General features: G+C 40.4%; 2 protein-coding genes across 7 annotated transcripts in view; one reads left to right on the top strand and one right to left on the bottom strand.

Annotated features, from left to right (window-relative positions):
* LOC136421361 (synaptotagmin-1-like) overlaps positions 1–10,486 on the top strand; it is a 32,370-nt gene extending 21,884 nt beyond the window's left edge. For 2 of the 5 annotated variants that reach the window (XM_066408598.1, XM_066408599.1), the window contains 10 exons: positions 1,338–1,517; positions 2,234–2,415; positions 3,073–3,138; positions 3,782–3,919; positions 4,757–4,864; positions 5,628–5,795; positions 6,107–6,280; positions 6,562–6,679; positions 7,333–7,466; positions 7,887–10,486. In XM_066408598.1, coding sequence (XP_066264695.1) covers positions 1,391–1,517; positions 2,234–2,415; positions 3,073–3,138; positions 3,782–3,919; positions 4,757–4,864; positions 5,628–5,795; positions 6,107–6,280; positions 6,562–6,679; positions 7,333–7,466; positions 7,887–8,066 — 1,395 coding nt within the window. In that variant the 5' untranslated portion in view covers positions 1,338–1,390 and the 3' untranslated portion in view covers positions 8,067–10,486. The remainder of the gene's footprint in view (positions 1–1,337; positions 1,518–2,233; positions 2,416–3,072; positions 3,139–3,781; positions 3,920–4,756; positions 4,865–5,627; positions 5,796–6,106; positions 6,281–6,561; positions 6,680–7,332; positions 7,467–7,886) is intronic. The other 3 variants (XM_066408601.1, XM_066408602.1, XM_066408603.1) reach the window with 3 other exon arrangements.
* Positions 10,487–13,458: 2,972 nt separating this feature from the next.
* Positions 13,459–22,987, bottom strand: LOC136421878 (short-chain collagen C4-like). Of its 2 annotated transcripts, XM_066409446.1 has the most exons (9): positions 22,454–22,987; positions 21,682–21,838; positions 21,236–21,288; positions 20,832–20,892; positions 20,137–20,223; positions 19,766–19,852; positions 19,416–19,481; positions 18,381–18,858; positions 13,459–13,708 (listed from the first exon to the last, which is right to left on the bottom strand). In XM_066409446.1, exons 1-9 carry the CDS (start codon positions 22,796–22,798, stop codon positions 13,615–13,617), a joined length of 1,428 nt encoding a protein of 475 aa, XP_066265543.1. In that variant the 5' UTR covers positions 22,799–22,987; the 3' UTR covers positions 13,459–13,614. The 2 variants fall into 2 exon arrangements, with proteins under 2 accessions (XP_066265543.1, XP_066265544.1); XM_066409447.1 differs by lacking the exon at positions 13,459–13,708 and having other exon boundaries at positions 17,447–18,858; positions 22,454–22,985.
* Between the last annotated feature and the right edge of the window lie 399 nt (positions 22,988–23,386).

A 23,386-nucleotide genomic window follows, 5' to 3' on the forward strand; every position in this document is an offset into this window, starting at 1 on the left:
TTAATTCAATGGGGGATCTGGTTTGGATTTTCCATTTTCTAGATTCTTGAACATTTTTAAAAGTGTGATAAGTTAATCTCGGCTGCTACAAATTTTCTATGGGTCATTTTGGCTTTTTTTATGTTCCACCACTGTTGATACACCCCGTTGCAATCTTGAAAAATGCTGCATTCCATGACATGATCCTAGGACTCTTTGGCATGTATAATATGTACATGCACAAGTACTTCCAGAACGTTCCATGTCATGGTAGATACATTTCAGCATGGCATCTCAGTTTATCATCTATAACTGTCACGTTTTCCCAGACACATTTTTCCGACTGTTATTAATCTCACGCTATCTGGATGTTTCTGTGACGTACAAGGATTGTCAGCCACTTGTTAGGGTGGTCTCTTCAGATAAGATGAATTAATGTGTTTCCAGTTCAGCTAAAGTGAAGCATTCCATATCATTGCACATGTACATCTGTTTATGTCATACATGTAGCTAGTTTGTTCCTTCCAAATGTATCTCATAGATGTTTCTAGAAAGAGTAGAGTTTGAGGGCAATATAACGCGAGGGATTGGAGCAACCAAGTGGGTCAGTAATGGGGACGGTGTGCAGAGTTTTATCAAAGTTGATTTGAAAATGGCCCACGCTTAGGCCGTGTTGATGACTGGCCACCTGTGGCCTGGCACGGTCACTGGCGGTCAATCTGAATTTTCCACTTTTTGTCAGAATCTACCCCCGAGGGTAAGAAGGTTCATGCGAGAGTATTAGGGCACAGTGCCCCTGTTCCCCAGTTTCGAAAAAAATCAATACAAACCAAGAATCATAGCTACTTAAACGTAATGTTTCTGACTAGTTTGTCATGTACAAACTTTGGAAATGGGAATGCCGCTAATGCCTCTATTTTCCCTCCGGCGCAAAACCAAGTCCCCTCGAACAACGATGAATCTGTGGTATATTCATCATCATCAGTCGATGTGCATACGCACTATCTGGCTTATACTGCCCCTTACGAGGTGACATACCCTTTCATTGGCTGAAAGAAGACGGGGATGCGCCAGGTCTCCCGTCCAGGTGAATGATGTAAATCACTGTATGGCTGGTATAAGACAGAGATTCACTAGGCCTCCATCCGGGTGATTTGTAGTGGATCACCAACTCCATACAGAAGGATTTGGACCATCGCACACGGGCATGCCCCTTCTCTTATTTTAAAGGTGTGGTGGGTTCTTTAACGGGTATCGGGTGTGGCTCTCCCCAAACACGGGACCTCCTTTTAACGTCCTATCCGAGGGACTGCGTATACAGGTACCTATAATATTTGTGATCACTGTATCCTGCACAGGTCGTGACTTGATAGTTGCTGGCCGGTCGTAGCAGTGAACATCAGCTGTAACCATGGCGACTCCCGGTGCTGGCACCCCGGCCTTGGCCCCACCAGTGGTCACCACGAATGCGCCAGCGACCAACGGAACAATCACAGGGCTGTTCAACACAGCTGTGCAGAAGTTAAAGGAGCTGCCAAGTAAGTGGCCAGATGTTTGGATTGCTGTACTGTGTGCTGTCAATGACATTCAGCTGAATTTGTTGATCGCTTGAGTTGAAGGTCGCCGAATTTCAAAATCGACAGAGAGTCAAGTTTTTTTGTCTTCAAATCTACCCTAGTTACATTGGAGTTGGCTCAGTGACCTGGAAACATCAACCGACCCTTAAAAATTCTGCAGTGATCGTATTCCGGAAAAAACGTCCTTTTGAGCATGCAGACACGTTGGGCGGACTATTTTTTCTGTTGTGTGATACTGGCTTTACCATGGAATATGTTTTGTGTCATTGATGATTAATGAAATAAGTAGTGCATGATTAAACCTCTCAGTCTATAGTAATTTCACATGTAGTGAAATAAAAAAAGAGTGGAATGGAAAATTTTTAATAACTGAACTTTTTCAACTTTTTGTTAAAAGCAAATCCTGTATAACATGCATGATGTCACATAGCTTTACAAGTCTAAAATGTTCACAATTTTTGTTCTTTCTTTTATTTTCAACTGTTCTATCTGAGTCATTGAAATCAAATAAAACTTAATGTTTATCAAATTTCAACAAACAACATCATCACTTTTGCTTGACTTTTACCTTTTTAAGAAAAAACAGAATCCAAAATGTACAAACTGTATATATTTGATTACATTTACCAAACATTTCAACGTAGCAACCTGTAACAGTAAGATATTTTTTGTTGCAGTTCCGTTCTGGGCAGTGATTGCGATCGGTGTGGTTGCAGCCCTCCTCCTGTTGTGCTGTATGATCTGCATCTGTAAGAAGTGCTGCTGCAAGAAGAAGAAAGCCAAACAGGGCAAGAAAGGACTGAAGGACTCGGTCGATCTCCAGGAGGTGAAAATGCTCGGAAACCAGTACAAGGAAAAGGTGGCTGCATGGGTGTTTTCCTTTCTACTAACTTTCTACAGAAGAAAATTGTACCAACAATATGTACTTCTAGAAGTCCTGGTACAATTGACAACATTGACGTCCAAAATTATCAGTGTACCTATTTGAAGGTGTCTAGTAACCCTTTGTGTGATGAACAAACAAAAGGTGTTCCAGTTTGAAATACATGTAGTTTTTGTTGTTGGTACAAGGTTCTTTGTACATGTACATGTACATGTACATGTACAATATTCAGGGACAAATTATGACACTGGTTAAATGGAAAGAATGATTGAAGAGATGCTTTCAAATTCATTTTTCTTTTAGGTTTTGTGAAATCATTCTTTTAGGGGGGAGTTTGTGAAAAGATTCAAAGTAAACTTGTGAGATTTGTTCCTGTACTCTACCATATCTGCATTTGTCTGTCTGACATGAACACAGTTTACAAGTGCAAATGTCAAAGACAATAGACTGATGAAATTATGGTACTGTAGGCTTAAGGGTCTTGAATTACTGTTGAGGCTGTATTGGTGGAACTTTATGCATCAGGTGTTACATGGTGGGGGAGGTTGCAGAGGTGGGCTGAATCTGCTGGTGTGGGATTTGCTGCCGTGATTACTCTGCTTAAAATGCATTTTGCTTTCTTCTCAACCACAGTCGGATGATGAGAGCGGCTTGGAGGACGTGGAAGTAGAAAAGCAGAGCATATTCAATCCCGTTATGGTGGTTATTTAACTAGCTTGACTTAGCTAATCTACGTCCTGTACTAATATTTTGGTTGACAGTGTATTTGGTGGAAGAGCAGCTTGTGGTTACAAGACATACTGTACATGTATAGTGGGAGAAAAAATGTGGTGGAAAGTTTGTAATTGTTGTATTAACTAACAAATGTCCCATTTTCAGCCTGTCATTGTCATCAATACTACATGTACCTCACTTATCTCACTTTTTAATGTGCACAAATAATGTGATTAAAAATCTGTGTTTTTATTCAGTGTATTAACCAACCTATCTTTTGTCCAATATACTAATTCTGGATGGAAAATTATGTTTTTGGTAAAATATAACTAGTTCTATGGAAACCGTGACTAATTTCCGAAATATATAAATTGATTATTTAATATATGTTAAGCCTGTCTGTATACATGTATGTCCTTACTCTTATACATTTTTCTTTGCTACTATGGACAAAGTGCCTGAACTAAAGAAGTAAATTAAAAAGAAAGTTTAAGTACATTTGTAATGAGTATGATATACATAAAGTATGTTCTCTGATCATTGATATTTGTATGTAAAATTATAGTTAAGATACTCCTTATGTAAACGGCATTTTGTATCCCTTTATCATTAATCAAAAACCTTATAGGAAGGAGACGGTGGTTCGGATGCCTCAGATTCAGGATCAGCTGACGAGGGCAGCGGAAAAAAGAAGAAGAAAAAGAAGAAATCTTTCTTTGGAAAGCTTGGCATTGGGAATCCTGATTATGTAGTGTCCAGAGAGCAGGTTGCTGACTTGTTTCACAGATTTATGGTGGTGTTGTTACTATAAGGGGTGTGGCACGGTGATATAGGGTTTCTGGTTGAATACCACATGTGTTTGTCTCTCTATATCTGTGTCAAATGTTATGGTGTCATCTATGTTTCTAGTTTTGATATTTCATATGGGTTATGGGTAATAGCCTATGGTGTTGTATTGAATGGCAACTATGAAACGGGGTTAGATTTTAACACTGGTTGGTTGTCACAAATTTCCTAAGATAAGTCATCACATAAAATGTATTGCCTTCTACAAGGTTGTTTTCAACATTTACATTTTATTTATGGTTTCAAGAAAACTACAAAGAGTTGCAAATTTGTTTCATATTTGAAAATTTTATTTCAAATTATTTGTTTCAACTTTTTTGCCAAAATGATCTGTGGCAACCATTCAGACTGTTCATTTTTGACCCCTTACATATTGTGTATAATTGATTTTAGAATCTGGAAATGTTCAAACACCTACAGTATCTGCACACATGTATTAGAATATGTGATATGCTAAATAATCTGCTACTCAAAGACAAGTAAATCTTTACAATTGGATAAAATTCAGAGATTACTTCCAGATGTTTCGAGTGACATCCATCACTCTTCTTCAGCGTCACGGCCAGAACGAATCAATACTCATGTAGTACATCTAACTGGAAAAACCAGTTAAACATTACTTGTCAAAAAGTTCTTATCTCATGGGAATCGTATGCAAATGTCACTCCGTCATGTTGGGATAGTTACTATGGTAAGACAACTATAGATAGCAACTGTTACTGTCTTTTGTGTTAATCTGCTATATGTTGACGTTCAGGTTCAGCCAGACATGGATGACCTTGACAGTTACGGAGACGAGGACGACGGCACGCCCAAACTGGGCCAGCTCCAGTTCTCATTGGATTATGACTTCCAGCAGAACCAGGTATGGAAACTGTGGAATCAATGTTCAATCTTCTCCATGTTAAACTTTTAAAAGTTGTTCACCAAATATTAAAGGTTGACTGTTTGAACACAAGAAAACAGCAAAAAATTATGCAACTCTGAGGTTTATCGTGTTTGTTTTTTCTCAATTTTTTAGTCACACCGCAACAGTCCTTTTGGCTAAACAACTACCAAAGTCAGCACATACTTTCAAAAGATTTGAGAGCACTAAAGTCTGTCCAGCCATTTCCATGTCACTAAGATTACGGGAACATTCCCTACTAGCTATCAAGATAGGACTGTCACAACTTAGAGGAAGTCATTTTGTAGCACAGAAGCCATCAAAATCCTTCCCATACATTTGAATGTATAGTGCAGTGTCCATTACCATATCTATAGCCCTTGGGCCGCACAGGCCATTACAACTGTAGGCCATTGCACCTATTTACACACTGTAAGCTCTGAAATCAATGTTTAATCTTCTCCCTGCTGCCCAACCGAGTTACCAAGACAAATTGGGTGGTGATCAAAAAGTTAGCTCTGCAATGAGAAGGGTTTTTTGGAAAAGAAATCACACATAAACTTGTCTTTCTTCTGATGTTTATTCCATTAAAGTGTCAGTCATGGTAACTGTGAAAGTTCACATAATACAGTTAACAGATATAACTCCTTGGAAAACGACATGTTTAAAAGAAAGGGTGAAGGTTTTTGGAAAATACAACATACTTTAGAATTTATACTTCTGTGATTTTGTCTTCCTACAGATGAGAGTGGGGGTTTTACAAGCCAAGAACCTTCCCGGCATGGACTTCTCTGGGACGTCAGACCCGTACGTGACAGTCAAGCTTATGCCTGACAAGAAGAAAAGGTTCGAGACCAAAGTCCACAGGAAGACCCTCAACCCAACATTCAACGAGTACTTCAACTTCAAGGTCAGTTTATTTACTTGTGTGCTGGGCTTAAGCCAAATTTCTTGTGGCAAAGGGTAATATTTTGTAGAATATAAGACTACAAAAACTTGCTTCAATAGGAAGATCTGATGTTGTTTTTATAATGTCTGAATAGCTTATTTTACACATTGAGAAAATACAAGAGCAAGGATCGTACAAGGAAGTGTTAATATCATGATTCTATGTTGTATTCTTATGAGAAGGTCTTTGCAGGCATTGAAATGTTACATTATTATATCTGTACTATGAGTCACCAACATTTACATTTTGTTTTGAAACCTACATTCTTCCAGGACCTGAAGTTCAGCGAACTCTCCAACAAAATCATCCTCTTCCTGATCTACGACTTTGACCGTTTCTCCCGACACGACCTGATCGGCGAGGTGTCCATCCCGCTGTCCTCCGTCGACCTGGCGCGCGTGGTTGAGGAGTGGCGGGAGATCCAGCCCGCTCATGGGTCACAAGAGGTGAGTACAGTGTAGAGCTGCCACCTAGCAGTTTGTATCAAAACTGCAGTATCTTCCATTTTTTTGTTGACTGATGATGCACTTGTTGTGAATATCAGTAGATTATCATCATCAACATAAAAGACAAGATAGACTGTAGGGAAAGTCTATCATGATAGCTCTTGACATGGTCAAAGCTATTAGGCTATGGGTTATTTCTGTTGAAATATTGTGCTTTATCAGAAGCAACGATGTATTTGATACAAAGATAGAATAAAGTTAACGTTTTTCTTTGTTATTAGGGAGACCGGCCAGGTGACATCTGTTTCTCCCTGAGATACGTCCCCACGGCGGGGAAGCTCACTATTGTCATCCTGGAGGCCAAGAACCTGAAGAAATGTGATGTTGGAGGGCTCTCAGGTCAGAACAACATTCAACCAATCAATCAACCAACCAATCAATCAATCAATCAATCAATCAATCAATTTCAACTGGAAATGCCCTGTCAGTCTTGGCCACTCCTTCAAAGGGTCCAGTTTGAGGGGGAGGTCACAGTAACACAGATATATTAATTGTTGGGTTCTGAAAAATACTTTTTTTTGACAGCTATGACTCTAGTTATGAGTATGATGGTGAAGTTGTGTCATAACATGCTTAAAGATATCAATCAAAACATATTCTATTTTGGGATTAATAACAAGACAGGTGTGAAAAACTATCAATTTTGTTATTGGTACAAATATCTTCATCACATTGTCATTGAGGAAAAGCTGACCAGAATTTTGAGTCTCTGCTACTAGTAGCCTTCTTCAGGTTTTAATGATCAATCACTCAGTACATGCAACCCTACAGATGGACGATCATAGTTTTCTGTGTGGTTTGGTGTATAAAGCTGTGAGATCATGTTTCCATTTTGTATGAAAATCAATCAAATTGACAAATTTTAAAGTACATTTAAACTTTTACATTATTTCATGGACAATGTCTTCAACCATAGATATCATTTCCTCTATACTGTAAAACAGCTAATTATAGCAGACCATCTACTAACACTGTAGAACTTGCTTTTTCAGACCCCTATGTGAAGATGCAGCTGTACAGCAACAACAAACGGCTGAAGAAGAAGAAGACCACCATCAAGAAGAGAACCCTGAACCCCTACTACAACGAGTCCTTCACCTTTGAGGTGCCTTTTGAACAGATCCAGGTGAGTGATATTTTGGCAACAACTCAGGGGTGGAGCCATTTGTAAATGTAGGACTTGTTTGCAAATTTTCTAGCAGTCACAGTTTACATAATTAACTCCTTTGCAAATAGGATTGTGGGAAGCACTGTAAGTGGTAATGGTCTTGGTAAACAGAAGGAAAAGCAAGTACAGAAAGGGTTATTTTGGTTGCCTTTTTTTTTTAGAATATTACCAACTGGATAGATAATTTTTCTGTAGATATGGTCCGTGAAAAACATCAGTTATCAATTCTGTGTTTGTTCTGTATGTATCATTTTCATTTTCAAACTTGATGGAGTCTTTTCTTTAATTTAAAGAACTCCTTTAATGTTAGGAAGGCAGTTTTAAAGGTAGCAATACAGGTAACGTTATTTATGTATATCTTATTTCCTCATCCAACAGAGGGTGGATTTGAGGCTCACCGTGATGGACTGGGACCGTACCAGTAAGAATGACCCGATTGGCGAGCTCCGTCTGGGACCGAACGCCACGGGAGCCGAGCTACGACACTGGAGCGACATGCTGGCCAACCCGCGCCGACCAATCGCACAGTGGCACACACTGACGGAGTTCGAAAAATAAGGCAGTCTTTGAGTTCAGTAGGCAGTAGGGGTCATGTCTCTAGTCATTGTTTTCCAATGTAAAGTTACAACAGTCACAAATCATTGACACGGAATGTGGGCAGTGCAAAAGCTACTGCTATTCTTAAACAGAGAAACAATAATAGTCCATTTCTTGGTTAGAACACTGTATGTATTGTAATTACACATGTAGATGACATGACCCCCCCATAGATGTATAGATATAATTTACAAACTAATTTATCTATTTTTGTTTTTAATCCCATGAAAAACCCTATCAGATTCATAACCTCATTAGATAGAAATCATCTTGTCAATTGTATGAAATTCACTTCCAGTGTCTGTGATGAAGAGGATTTGAATCGTTCCTCACTCATTCACATCTGTGTAGCTTGTGTTGTAAACAGTTGAGATAGAGAGAGGGGCTACACCCGAGAGGTGTGGCCAAAAATCCTGACCACAACATGTAGATAGGCTGTAGGTTGAGTCTGTGCTATGATGTGATCTGTGGTCTGTTGAAGTGCCAAGAAATACAGTTGTAATCAGGAAGAGTTTCATTGTGTCTTCAGCTTCTAGTTCAGGGCTCGAAATACTTCTTTTCTGCATACTTGTGCAGGTAACAATTGAAAACCACCCACACCGGACAAACCATAACTGCGCCACTCAGATTCTAGGAAACACTAAAAACTTTCTTTTGCATTTCATAGGTAGTAACAGCCAACGCATTAAATGAAAATCCACATACGCATTGTACATTCTTTGAATGGTGTAGGTAGACATCAGAAACACCTGCACAACTCCAGTTTTACCTGCACTAGTTTGCATATGCAGGTAGTATCTCAAGCCCTCTAGTTGTCATTGGTGATGTCAAGTGTCTGCAAGCTTTTGTAATATTCTTAAGATTTTTTTTGCAGTTTTGAGGTGCCAGTTTTATTTTCTGCATTAGGCCAGTATGAGAATTCTTTTGATTCTGCATTGTTGTTGTTTTAGTTTTCTTTATTTTTTCCATTTTGAAGACAATTTCTTTCTTTTGATTCAAAAGCCTTGTGTTCATTTGAATAAATCATTGACATGTCAAGAGTTGTAAACTTCTCTTAGTAATGTTAACTTCAGTGAATTGTAAAATGCTTCACCCTAAAATGTGTAAGAATCTCAGTATAAAAAACATGAACAAGATATTCTAAACGGATTAGCTTTTGTCGTATAGTTACGGTCAGTACTAAGTCCTGTCACTGTCTCTACACTTTGTGTTGTGTGTCTACGCACTTCAGCGGAAGGTTGACATTTTATCTCTTAGGGTAGACATATTAATAATAGCATCTGACCATCTACCGACTGTTTTAAACTGAATCATTGAAGTGTACACAATATACTAGATCATAGAATGGAAATTCTAACTACAATGAAAACACAGCCACTGCTATATATTGTAATTAAAGATATCCTTTATTCCATTTACTCATCCTGTATCATGGTGATATCACTGCTACATGTATTAGCCTTGCCTTCTTCCTCCTAGAACCTTGGTCTAAAAGCGCCACTTAGCAGAATAGTTATAAACTACAGTACATGCATGGTGTGCATCAGTTTTGTTGTAATTCTCTACCACTCATTCTATCTTTTAATAGCTTCAAAGTTTTATGGACTATGATTTTTGAAGATCATGCTAATAGATAAGTTGTACATAGATAATGATCCTATTAAGAATTCTGCTGTATTCATTTTGTAGTGTATTACTTAATATATTGATGTATTCTACTGTAATGCTTGGTAGGCATGTTTAATAATTTGTCCTCAAAGTAAAGATTAGCCTCCTGTAAGCTGATCTATTTTGGAATGAGAAATAGCACTTGAATCCTCAAGGTTTGAAATGCTGAAATGAAATAAGATATTCAAAACTTTGATGGAACAGATTGTGGGAATGAGAATATTGAGGAACCAGAACTTCAAATGTGAAGTGTGAGAAAAATTGTGGCATGATTGTAAGCTGATGTATTTTGGAATGAGAAATAGCATTTGAATCCTCAAGGTTTGAAATGCTGGAATGAAATAAGATATTCAAAACTTTGATGGAACAGATTGTGGGAATGAGAATATTGAGGAACCAGAACTTCAAATGTGAAGTGTGAGAAAAATTGTGGCATCATGCAATACAGCTTATCAAACTGGTTTTGTTAAACACTCAAAAGAAAATTGTTTGGTCAAAAATTGGAAGCAAGGTTGAACCTAGCTCAACCTAGCTCCTTAATTTTTTTGGACGAAATACCCCTTTGACAACCATAATACTAATAGAGCATCCAATGAAGGAGGTTCTATGATAGATCCAATCCGTTGTCTTGAGTTGACTGTGTGTGCCAGTGTGTGCCTAGCAATGTCAATGACTTCAAACATGCCAATAAATGTGATTTCCTTGTATGCTGAGATCGTATGTGTGTGTCTATTTTATGAACACAATGAGTTACTAGTATATACTTTAGATGTATGGCTTGTTACCTTTGCGGAGAAGGTTATATTATCAGTTCGCCGAGAAGGTTATATTATCAGTTACACCAGCTGTGGAGTGAGTCTATATGTATGTCAAGAGCATAACTCTAGAAACCTTTGATGGATCTTCGTGATATTTCGTAGGTTATTAGCGTTTGTAAGAACGAAGGTCATGTTCGAAAATGGTTTACCTGGTGTTTTCCTACAGTACTGCAGTGGACTTTGTATGTTTATGTCTTTGTATGTAGACAATATAACTCAATGAACTGTTGATGGATCTGCATGGTTTTTGGTAGGTGCGTAGCAATTGCAGAAATAGAGGTCAAGTTCAAAATTGGGTCACCTGGCATTTTCCTATGGTACTGCAGCCGGCTGTGTATGTATGCATATTTGTTTGTAGACAGCATACGTCGAGGAGCTATAGATGGTTGTGCATGATATTTAGCAGATGGGTAGGTTTCTTGAAGGGGAAGGTCAAATTCGATGATGGGCCTCCTAGTGGGTACCTTAGGTACTGCAGTGTAGCTTCAAAGTTTGAGGTCAAATTTTCTGCAAGTGCTACGGTCATGATTTTTGATCCATTATAGGACTCTTGAACATGTGATATAGGTAACTGAGAAAGAGAGGAATATCGATGAATATCAATTATGCAAATGAATACCTAATTTGCATAGTTAATGGAAAAATACTATAACTCCATAATGGTAAATTGTTCGGGATTTCATTCTTGCAGCATTGAGAAATTAAGTAGACATTAAGTAGACATTATCAGACATAAATCATGCAAATGAGGGCCTCATGTGTGTTTGTGCATGTGTGTGTGTGTACGTGTATGTGTGTGAGAGAATATGTGTTTGCATGTGAGAATTTAACTGAAAGCTTGCAGTTCGTGACCAGAACTTTATTTGCAGTAGTGGACTTTTCATCGTCAGGTACATTACCATATGAATAAAAACTAAGCACACAGGGAGAAAGAAGTCAGCATTTCTATTGATGAAGGGAAGATTCGTGTCTTCAGGATAGAAGAAAAACAGTTTGAAATTTTCCTCTAGATGCTACCTTAAAAGATGGATTTCTTTTGCGTCATGTTTTGAAGACTGGGCCGTGACTTAAAAGCTTGAAGTATGGCCGTGTGTAACCCGCCAGAACCAACTCAAATTGAGGTGAGCTCATCCCAAACGGCAACATGCCATTAAGGTTCATTATCATAATTTACCCAAATGGCTATGTCTACTCTAGATTAAATGATATATCAGAGCAAGACAACAACAGGCATGATTGTTATACGTAAAAACATTATATGTATTGTTCCTTTTCCAAAATATATAAATTAACCCGTATATTGGGGAGGAATCAAACGTACCTCTTCAAACGTTTCAGTTGTTGGACCACAAATGAAAATTCTACAGAGCTACTCTGGGCTTCAGGCAAGATATTTTGGAGTTATGTCGTTCCTTGCCATGGAACGACACCCTCCACGTTGTGGGGGAAGATGACATCCCAAGTGGGTTGGCATGTGCGAGCCTTGGACGGCTGAGCTGAGCTGTCCTATGGCTTAGGAGATCACTAGTTCTCTGTCTGAGAACTTAGTGTCTCAAAAACTAGGGCCCTACGTGGTGCCCCTTAAGGCCGGTCTGGACACGCCAGGCTGTGTCGCAAGACGACACGTAACACGATGTCGTATTATGGCAGAATTACACTGAAAAAAAACAAAACACAAATGTTGTAAAATTTCTTCGTTATAAGTTTATTTTCCCACAATTTCCCAGACTCTTCTTGCCCTCCCCTCAATGCAAGGTTTAATATTGACTGGAATTCTAATTTGTTATTGCAAACCCTTGTTTGGTTTCCCCAGCCCCACCTACACCCCCGCAAATCTTTACACTACCTTAAGAGCAAGCATCTTTCGTTCGTGGTTTGGGCACCAAAAAGGCCATTTGGGTAAATTATGTTCATGAACACCCGTAACACAGGTGAGTGTAATTAATCTGAATGTAATAATTGACGTATTGAGAAACTATGAAGACTGGTCAGGACATTTATCAATCAATTTGATCGTAGGCAAACTCCGGAGGCCCAGTAGCTGACGCGAGGATACAAAAAGACATTGAAGCAAAAACAGAGACACAGTTATGTTCAAAGAAAAGTATTCTCTATTCAATACTTAAACATTGAATAAACAAGAAAAAAAGGGAATAAACCACATCTACTGAATCTCCTTAAAATGTCATAAATGCTACTGCCAGAAATCCGCCAAAGGAACAACGTCCAAAGTGTACATTGAAACGAACTGTCTTGTGCTTATATGCATTCACACTATCACTTAAAACAAACCTTATTACAGTTAACATTAGATATTTTGTTATTTGTAACACTTCTACAACTCAACATCCAAAAGTTTACCGAATACACACAAGTTGATTACAGATGCATGCAAAGCATGGCCACCTTGCGAGGTTTCTAACAATAACAGCATAACGGATAACTCTACTTACAATAAGATACAAAATATATCTATTCATTTATCTGTTTACTAGTATCCATTTATTTATTTAACACATCATTCTCTCACTGACTAATCGTAATCCTTTATTAGGTATACAAATATATGCACATGATTTACTTATGTAAGTTTTCCGTTATGACACTAGTAGTAGTACAGACAGACTTGTCACTCTACACTATGATTCATGCCAATTTAAGATAAACTACTTCCACAGGATGTATATTTCACTTGTGGTCCAGACACAAAATAGACCATTTGGGTAAATTATGTTGATGAGCTTCTGTAACACAGGTGATCGTCATAAAGGTTGAATATATCTATTATTATTCTGGTAAATTATGAAGATTTTACAGTACTTCTTTACAGAATTGTTTTTCCAAAGTACTCAGGTATATAAAGGTATATTTATACCGTAAAAAACTAATGGGAATTCATTTTACAGTTGTAAGATCATAGAAATACGGTATTTCTATGTTTTTACGTCTGTAAAATGGACTCCGATGAGCTTCTGCCCTGGTCCCCGCAGCAGGAGGAAGATGTCGGCTCTGTGATTCTTCTATTAAACTTCTGCACCGGTCCCCCCCAGCAGAAGGAAGATGTCAGCTCTATCCGTGGGTTCACCCAGACAAGCTCGGCGACCAGCACTGCAGAAACTGGGGAAAGGAACTATAACTCACCTTACCATAGTTTTATATATCATTTACTACTGACATTAGACAATAATCCGTGACACCTTCACGACCAGATGATGATGATAGAACAATAACAACAACAGTAGAAGAACAACAAAGTCCTCTCCCCTGCCTCATGACATATTTACGAAACGAGCAATGAAAGAACGGCACATGAGTAACGTTGGCAATACGATTTTACATTAGATATTTAAGAGCGACTTCTAGCAGTCGATAAGATAAATGCAACACTTTGACTAGAGCTTCATAATAGCTGCATATTGATTGGTCAATAAATTCTACATTGACCAATCAGCCTGCAACAGTGTCTGATGTGCGGTAATATCGATAGTGCTATTATCCGTATGTATACCAAGAGAACCAATCAGCATTCACGTGGCCTTGAGACCGCACAACACAGTTCATATCCGCCACTGAGCGGTAACAAAAATAGTACGGCCGAAATCTTTGAACCGTTTGTAAAAACTGAAACGTGAAAGCCAGGGAGGCATTGAATTTAATGCACAGTAGAACAATAAGTCGGCTTTTAGATCGTACTAATAAGATTATGAAGTTTGGCCAGTCGGCGTACAAATATGCGGACCTTTACCGCTGTCTGCCGCGGTGAGCCGGCAGAGGGCGTCAGGATGTAAAATAAGTCTATTTTTTTCTCGTTTATTGTTAATTTTTTTATTGTGACCTCAAATTCAGCATATTGGTTTGTCGTGCTTCTCTAGGGTAGCCTACTTTAGTTTTATTCGCGTCTGTGTCGTCACTTTGTGGTCCTTAACTATAGAATAGGCGAAAAACTGTGTTCTGCTGCCTTGACAGGTTTAGTTGTAGTACATTGACCAATCAGTATACAACAGTGTCTGATGTGCGGTAATATCGATAGTACTATTATCCGTATGTATACCAAGAGAACCAATCAGCATTCACGTGGCCTTGAGACCGCACAACACAGTACCGTTATCGGTCACTGAGCGGTAACAAAAATAGTACGACCGAAATCTTTGAACCGTTTGTAAAAACTGAAACGTGAAAGCCAGCGAAGCATTGAATTTAATGCACAGTAGTATTAGATCGTACTAATAAGATTATAAAGTTTAGCCAGTCGGCGTACAAATATGCGGACCTTTACAGCTGACTGCTGAGGTGAGCCGGCAGAGGGCGTCAGGATGTAAAAGAACTATATTTTGTTCATTTATTGTCATTTTTTCGATTGTAACCTCAAATTCAGCATATTGATTTGTCGTGCCTCTCTAGGGTAGCCTACTATAGTTTTATTCGCGCCTGTTTCCGTCACTTTGTGATCCTTAACTATAGAAATCGCCATAGGCGAAAAAAGTGTGTTCTGCTGCCTTGACAGTTCTAGTTACAGTTCTACTTCATTCCGCTATGTAACATGTGCGTCCTTGAACCGCAGCGAGTTGCTTGATCGAAATGGCTCTTTCGCTAATTAGCTTTGTAAACGGCAATTAAGCACCGTAATGGCTAGATGAGGGGTTTGAAAGTGGGCATTTGTTCAACGTGCTATTGTTACACTAATTACGATTTGAATTATGATGAATAGCCCTTCAAGAAGAGACAATTTACAGGAAATTACCATTGGTTAGATACAAAGAAAACATATCATCCACAACCCATTGCTTTTCTTTGCAAAATTTCGTGTGTAATTTTTGCTTTTACAGAGAACTGGACATCAGACCACAGAATGATATCACAGACAATCGCCTTCAAACTATACGTTAGTTGTACAGACAAGCTTGCTTTAAAGGCTGCACATGTTTGCAGCAGTCTAAAATGGTAGATTAAACATGTTTTGACGTTTTTTTTTAATCAAATCATGTTTGACGTATATTTTAATACAAACAAGTAATTTCAGGCAACATAGGACAAGAACCATATACAATTTTCAGTAGGATAGAACCTATCTATAGTTTTATACAGGTACAGTATGTCCTGCTCATATCATTTTAGGGTCTAGTGTTCAGATAATTATCATATAGATTGCGGATAAACAGTCAAGGCAAAACCAAAGGCAACTCCAAGCAGACGTTGGGATGAAAGATCGTAATATTTTCCGAGTGACGACTGGGCTTCTCTGACAGTCCCTAACCCCATATGAGTGGAGTAATAGTTGAGTAAAAGGCCAAAGTTCTTGAGGGACGCGAATGGTGTCCACACATACCCTAAAGTTACTCATTACGGACTAGACTTGATGTGGACATGAATATAGGCGGCGCTTCGGCGGATATGACATGAGCTCCACTCACGCACTTAGAATCGACTCTTTCTATGCCAGCGTGTGCTTTGAACAGTTCAGGTCATCTAAATGTAAGTAAATACTTTCAGACCTCTTTGGTCGAGTGCAGTGTTCATCGGCTTTTAGCATACTGCCTTGAATAGTATGCGTTTGAATCGCGTTTATATTAGACGGGAGTAAATACCCTATTGGAGCCTCATCTGCAGTACCGCTCCCGGCCGTATCGTGAAAAGTGACAAAGGAGACCCTCAAATTGCCAAATTTCGGTCTTTTCGGAAATGGGGAAATAGCGAAAGACTCGCAAAGGGGTTTGAAGTTTTCAGGCTTGTTTGACCTTTGTGGCCCATATAATATCAACATATCCATATCTTTCATGACCAGTTTTAACATACATCAGCACACTAAATACATATACTAGTCCTGTACCACCAAATGATTTTTAACCCTTTTTAGACTGCCCCCGTCATAACTTCCAAATGGCATGGTGTATGATCAAATTTGCAGGGGGTGATATAAAAGCATGTGAATATTAATCACTTTCCATAATAAGCCTTGATTATTTGGCGAAGATAATGTGTTCGTGGAACTCTAGTTTTATACATCATTTTCTACTGACATTAAACAATAATTAAACATTAAACATCCGTGACACCTTAACGACCAGATGAATGGAACAATAACAACAACAGTAGAAGAATAACAAACTCCTCTCCCCTGCCTCATATCTACGAAACGAGCCAGTAACTGTCCTGGTATCAAAAAGGCGCCGCACATCCTTGAAACGTAAAGGCGGACAACCACAAATCGTTCTAAACATACAAAATAAGACATCCACAACAACTGACATTGCATTAGCATTGCATAACTCTCGATGTATTGACATAACCGGAACAACAAGATACATACCTGCATACCTGGTCCTCTAAACTTGCACCGAAAAGCCGCGGAATCGAGAAATCCTGTCTGAGACGTGCACAGGTAACACACGTCTGGGGACTCATCTGGGCTTAACGTCAACAAACCTGAACTTTCTGACCTTTAACCTTAAGTTCACTATGGTACCTGATACACACATAACGTCGTGGTATGTATGAAAGCTCACAAGCTAACTCTTAAACTATTGGACTTTTTTCTAACGTTCTGTCTCCTGTGTACTAACCTACATTCTCCTCCGATCTTGAACACATGTACAGCTACATCTATCCATATTCGTAAACTCAATGGGCCACACCTGGACGTAACACGGTGTTAAGAAAGCGTCGCCCAACAAAGCGTTGTAAATAAAGCGTCGTCGCAGGTGCTGCAGCCGCTCCATCCATCGTCACAATCGGGCTGCACCTGACCGTGACACGACCATGCTGAAGCGCCGCCTAGTGAAGGGTGAAGGTATCGCAGCACAGGAGTGCCCAGTTGAGATAATTAGTACAGAATCAGCTAGAACCCAGGAGAAGGTGTGCAGTCTGGTGATTCAAGGTTTTATTGCATCAAAGTTTTAACTTTCATTTTCCTAAAAACTGATTACGTCAGACAGACAAGTAGTTTTGAACGGGTCTCCTGACGCTTATTGTGAAACACTACAAGTGAAACCATCTCAATTCAGTTCTCATCTACCCAATGCTTAGTCTAACTATTGTAACGTTGGGGCACCTCCGAAGATCAAGCAAACAGTTGTCTCCATCCTTCTCGATTTTCTGGTTTTCTTAATGTTTCACTTTTTGTCATGCCTGTCCATTATCTGATATTATCCTCACATCTATTCCGTTACCTCTTCCTTCCTCCCTGAACGGTTCCTTGTATGATAGTTTTAGCCGGTCCCAATGTAATCCATAGTCATAGATAATGTGTCACTGTCAGTTTTCAGTGTTTCCTAAACTCAATGCAATGATAGCAGTTTTGGTCTAGCCTCCTGTACGTCTGGACTGTTATTAGTCTGCGTTTACAACATGGGTGGGGCGGTAATTGTCGGGCCGGCCGCTAGGAGCGCGATTTAGACAGGCAAGTCTGTGATCATTACCTTCGCCGAGAAGGTTATATTTTGGGTAGCGTTTGTATGTGTGTATGTAAATGGCCAGCATAACTCAAGAAAACTTTAGACAACTTCTGTCATTTCGTAGAAAAGATGATCAACTGGTATGTCTTATAATCGATGAAGAACACTCATGATACGTCAGTCAAAAAGCATTTGGCGAAGGTATGACGTCGTGGAACTCTAGTTAGATATGTTTTTTAACACTCGTTGGGGGAAGAAACTCAAATCGGAGCTGAATCTAATCACCCAGAGCCGAAAATTATTACATAGCCATTACCAACTCTTTGGACTATCGCTGTCAAAAGAAACGGAGGCAAATACATCTCTCAAAAAATCTACGCGATGACTTGAAGTTTTACTTGGTGCAGACGACACAGGTGAGCTCCCTCCCTTCCACGTAGCTGGGACACGGCAGGGACCCACAGCGGGCTTCCACGGGGTAGAACCGCGCTGACGCCTGGTTCGCTTGTCCGCCCTGTACAGTTTCAGGAGAGTAATCCACGCAGACGTACTCTTTAACACTGGCGTGGGTGTACGAACCAGCCATGAGGTACCCATCGTACTCTTCAGTCCAGCCGGTGGGGCAGGTCTTACGGGCGGGGATCATCAACTTACTGCCGCGGGTTGGGACGTAGCAGACCGCACACGGGACGTCGTGGGCGTCAAGGGAGGTGGAACCGAACGGGACGTTTGTTCCTAATCGATATTCAGCCCCGAACATGTACGCACTGTAGCGGTGGACTCCGTTCTGGTACCTTCCCCACTGTGGATTGGTCGGCAGACACTGGTAGTTGGCACCGCCACCTGTGTCGCCGGAAGCCGTGCCTCCGGCCACACCTATAAAGGAAAGATGAGGTCACACTGATTTGATTTTATGAATGACACTCGCAGGCGCATCAATTTTCGCCAGTTTTCGAATGAAAAGATAAAGGAAAGTTATGCAAGTTCGTAACATGATCTTCTGAAACTGGATAATATAAAGTTTCCTTCTGAAAAAACGACACCGTCTTCTGAAACAAGACAACCAAGTAGTTCCAATCGATGCTGGGGTGAAGGTTGGATTCTTTAAATTTTAATTCTGAGAAAACGGATGATGTTCACATTTATTTTTAACCTACTCATTACGTATAAAAGCGATACAACGCGGGGTATTCCGTATCACTCGAGATCCCAGCCTGACCGCGGGTAGGATCGCCCGTAGGCCGGAGGATGCGGAATTCACCATGTTGTATTGTATTCATGTCATACCCACCCGATAAAAACAAAAATTTCAATGCGAAATGCGCCAGAAGTTGAGATAATTTGTGTCCTGCGTTTACATCGCTTTTTGGGTATCCAGAGTCAGTGTGGCCTCGTGCGAAACAAACAAACAAACAAATAAAAAAAAAACTCACCAGAGTAGACAGTTGTTCTTCCAGAGGGACAAGTCTTCCTGCCCCAGCGGACGTAAACAGCACCTCCTAAACATTATGACATAACATGGGTTTTATGCATATAGAAACTACAATCTAAAATCTAGTTTGCAGATTTGACTTCTTCTTATTCATCTGCAGCCTAGTGATGAAAATGAAACAACAGGTTGAAATGTTAATTTCCCGTATTGCATTACTTATATATAGGTCCTATTAGTTTAGTGTATGAAGTGGGGGGGGGGGGGCATAGTTTGTATCCGTCTATAAAGTGCACATCTCTCTTTGCGGTACAATCTGCATCCTACTACATGACATTGTAATGATTTATTTACCTGCTCCATTATTTCCAGTCATCCCTTGTGCGCCTTTCTGTCCCTTTGCCCCTTGCAGTCCAGTGTTTCCTTTGGCCCCTTTCGCTCCTAAGATAAGCATATTTAGTGATAGATATAGCTCTATTGTGAACCTGTAGATTATCTGACACAGTATGTTAAATGTAGTTACATACAGGTGAACAGCATGCTTTAGTAGCAAGATGGTGTGTTACGTGTACGGATACAGATGGTCGTTTAGGTATTTTAAGCAAATTCGCCGAAAGAAACACCGATCCTTACAGCTTTGCCAACGGCATTGCAGTTTGTACAGCAAAACAGAATTCTAACTGCAAACGCAAGCAGATGTGTACTATGGGGGAACCTAGACTCACCCGTGTCCGGACTCCCAGGTTGTCCAATCGCACCTTTCTGCCCTTTGGTCCCCTGCAGTCCAACGTTTCCTTTCTCCCCCTTCGCTCCTAATGAACAATTTTCTAGTGACAGGTGATTCTATTTCGGAACAGCTTTCAGTGTATGTTTGATTAATCTCCAAGCGGGGGTTTCTAGTATTTTTTTGGTGTTTTACGACATTCTCTGTGTTTCTACACCTCTCTCCCGTGGTCGTCTTACTCTTATTGAACATTATTACCCGCACCAGACAGAGTTTACCGGCACCACTAGTTTTCTTTTTCCATGCAAAAACAACATTTTGAATATATTTCCAGTGGTACCACTCTTATGAAGAATATACTGTAAATGCAGCAATATATTAGCGGTGGTTTTATGTTCGCGGTTTTCGCGGTGAACTCTTTACCGCTAACTTAAAACTACCGCGAAAAGCCGTTCCATTGTGTGACTGTAGCGCTACTATTGTTTCAAACGCGAACTCAAAACCACCGCGAACACTCCATTTTCTCCCAACCGTGAATCTAAATCCCCGCAAACATTTCTGCATTCTCAGTACAACGTTACATATTGATGCAAAGCATTTTGTCGCCACTACGAAACTGTACATGTATGTCACCCTAGTCTTACCAGCACTAACCTGCACGCAGGTGATATTTCATGCCCTGCGAGGCTAGCTCACCTGTTCCCCGATCTCCTTTACTCCCGGGTTGTCCAAGGTCTCCTTTCTGGCCAGGCGGTCCCTGTCAGGAATTACAGAAAAGATGAATTAATATGAAAGGTCATCTTTGTTGGTGGCCAAGGTATGTAACAAGAGGGTAAGCTGCTTTGCAGCACGACAAATAGTCTGCTCTTCATCAGATTGAAATCTCTTCAGAGTTCAGACATATGAACTATAACAGACACGTCATTAGTCAAAAGTGCCAGGAACTTAATATTCTCCCGTCTATATCAAATTTCCAGTTTCATGTCACGCTAATTCAGCTGTATGCCAACCGACAGCCAACTATATGTGAAATTTTGACATGAAGGCACGTTTTTACGAAACGGACAGAAACATGTCGACAGAAAAGTATTTGACCCCACCTGAAGTCCGGAGGCTCCTGGAATTCCATCGCGTCCGTCTCGACCAGCCTGACCTGGACATAACAACAAAATTAAGTAGAATGAACGTAAACAGGTGTAACACAAAAGAAAGGAAGCTAACATTTAATGAAATAACACAAGGTTCGTATGTAAGATCGTATACGTTTGTGGGCGTTGGATCCGGAACTTCTTGGGGTGTCATACATATTCATCCTAAAACTATTATTTAGAGAATTGCCTACTTTGAGTCCTACTTTGATCCATACCAAGTCTTGGCCTTACCAAACATAACAGGTATAAAGTTAATAAACAGTCACGCCACGCCTCCCAAACTATATTCAAGTATAGTCTGATATCCTTCCATAACTTACGCTGCCGTGTCTTAAGAGAACAGAAGAGACCCGGCAGCTACGATAGGAAATGAATTCCAAACTAGCCATACTCACATGAGCCGGCGGGAAGTCGGACCCAGTTGGCGTTCGGCACTTCCCTCTTGTGCCTGTACAGATGTCCCCCTGGCGTGGCATTGCTGCTCTGCACCCCCGTGTCGATGACACTGACGTCACCAGAGTCTCCCTCAGGGTTGGGCACAGGACCGCTCGGCTGGAAAGAGAATCTTCAGTATAGCGTGACAAATCTTAAACTCTTTAATTTAGGACAGAACACAGGAGAGAATTGAATAAAGGCCAAATAAGACTTGACACAGACGCCCAAAGAACAGGTTTGGCCCAAGGTTTCACAGCTATATATCATTCATTGATAGAGCCTCCATGGTCCAAAATACCTCAGGTGGGCCCTGCGGGCGGGACTTTCCGAAGAGCTGAAATTGTGCAGAGCTACGTTTAGTCAAACTGTAGGGTAAGCCTGGCGGGTATATTGAAAAACAAAAGCAACTCTAAACGTAAACCTATGGCTATGAACTTATTTCTGCTTTTCATGGCTGTTTTTTTTACGCCTACCTTACCGACAGTTTTAAAGAACAATCCTCCATTGCAGTCTCTTAAGCAATTAGAAAAGGACATGCAATCATCATTTGCTGCAGTTGTGGTGGCTACGACCGAACCCTTTTCTGTGTATTTTATGTGTCCATGCGGACTCGGTTGGTTCTTGGCAAAGACTGCATGCACCATACAAGAGAGTCATATTACAGAGTCGCAGGGGCATTGGATGACTACACTATGGTTTGCAGCGTTAAGAATAACGTGGGTATCTACATACGTCAGGCGTTTGTTGTTCGGCGTGGTTTGTCAGAAAACTTCCGTCTCGGGTCTGTGTTTCCAGCACGACGATCCTCTCCCTCAGAGCAAAGATCTCCTTCAGGTCTTTCTCAGCCCGAGCCTGGAGCTTAGCGATATCTTCCCGGTCTCTCTCCACTCTAGCCCGGAGATCTCCCATCTCGTGCCCGATGTTCTGCACGATGACGAGCAGCACTACCACCGAGGCGAACATGGCGCTCGCCCCCAGCAGCAGCCCTACCAAAGACCCGGGCGGGCCGCCTGTTCGCTCCCGGCGGGGGCTTCTCTCAGGCGTCAAGGGACCGTAAGGCAACTTTCCCGACGACATCCTGCTCTCGAAACGATATCTTATAATGTGTGAATACGGCCTCGTGTGGGTCAAGGCAGTTGTCAAAAGGAACAACTAAGACTGCGTAGCTTGACTCTCAATGAGGAAACAAAACAAGCACGAAAATCATACCAAGTCGATTATCAACTCATAATTGTATTGCATCATTCCACTGGTTCTATTGTTGTACACATTGACTTGCCCGAGGCAAGACTGACTACTGATAATGTAGGGCGTGACCTTAAGTTTGAACTATAGATCATCTTGTTTACATGTGTAACGTTAGTTTGCTATGCCGTCTACTTAAACCAAACATATTTCCCTATCTCATCATGAGTGAAGAGCAAGAAATAGAGCATATCTATATCTGGAGTTAGCCTCTTTCAGGCTCCACAAGTCGCTGGAAAAATCGTAGAAAGTGGCCAAATAGACGGATAACATGCCAGAGAAGTTAGTCCGCTATAGAAGTAAAAGTTTGCGCCCGTGGATGGCCTATTTGACCCTCTCTCCGTAGCCGACTCCCTTAAAGTTCTTAGTATACTATTCAATCCATTTGGCCAATTTCTACTATTTTTCTAGCCATCCGCG

The sequence above is a fragment of the Branchiostoma lanceolatum genome, chromosome 16 (assembly GCF_035083965.1).
Source record: "Branchiostoma lanceolatum isolate klBraLanc5 chromosome 16, klBraLanc5.hap2, whole genome shotgun sequence".
In the NCBI taxonomy this organism is placed as follows: domain Eukaryota; kingdom Metazoa; phylum Chordata; class Leptocardii; order Amphioxiformes; family Branchiostomatidae; genus Branchiostoma; species Branchiostoma lanceolatum.

Coding starts and splice junctions, on each gene's coding strand:
- LOC136421878 (XM_066409446.1), bottom strand. CDS start 22,798: ATGTCGTCGGGAAAGTTGCCTTACGGTCCCTTGACGCCTGAGAGAAGC. Junction 20,893..21,235: donor CAGGAGCCTCCGGACTTCAG/GTGGGGTCAAAT, acceptor AATTCCTGACAG/GGACCGCCTGGCCAGAAAGG. Junction 19,853..20,136: donor ACCTGGGAGTCCGGACACGG/GTGAGTCTAGGT, acceptor TGCTTATCTTAG/GAGCGAAAGGGGCCAAAGGA.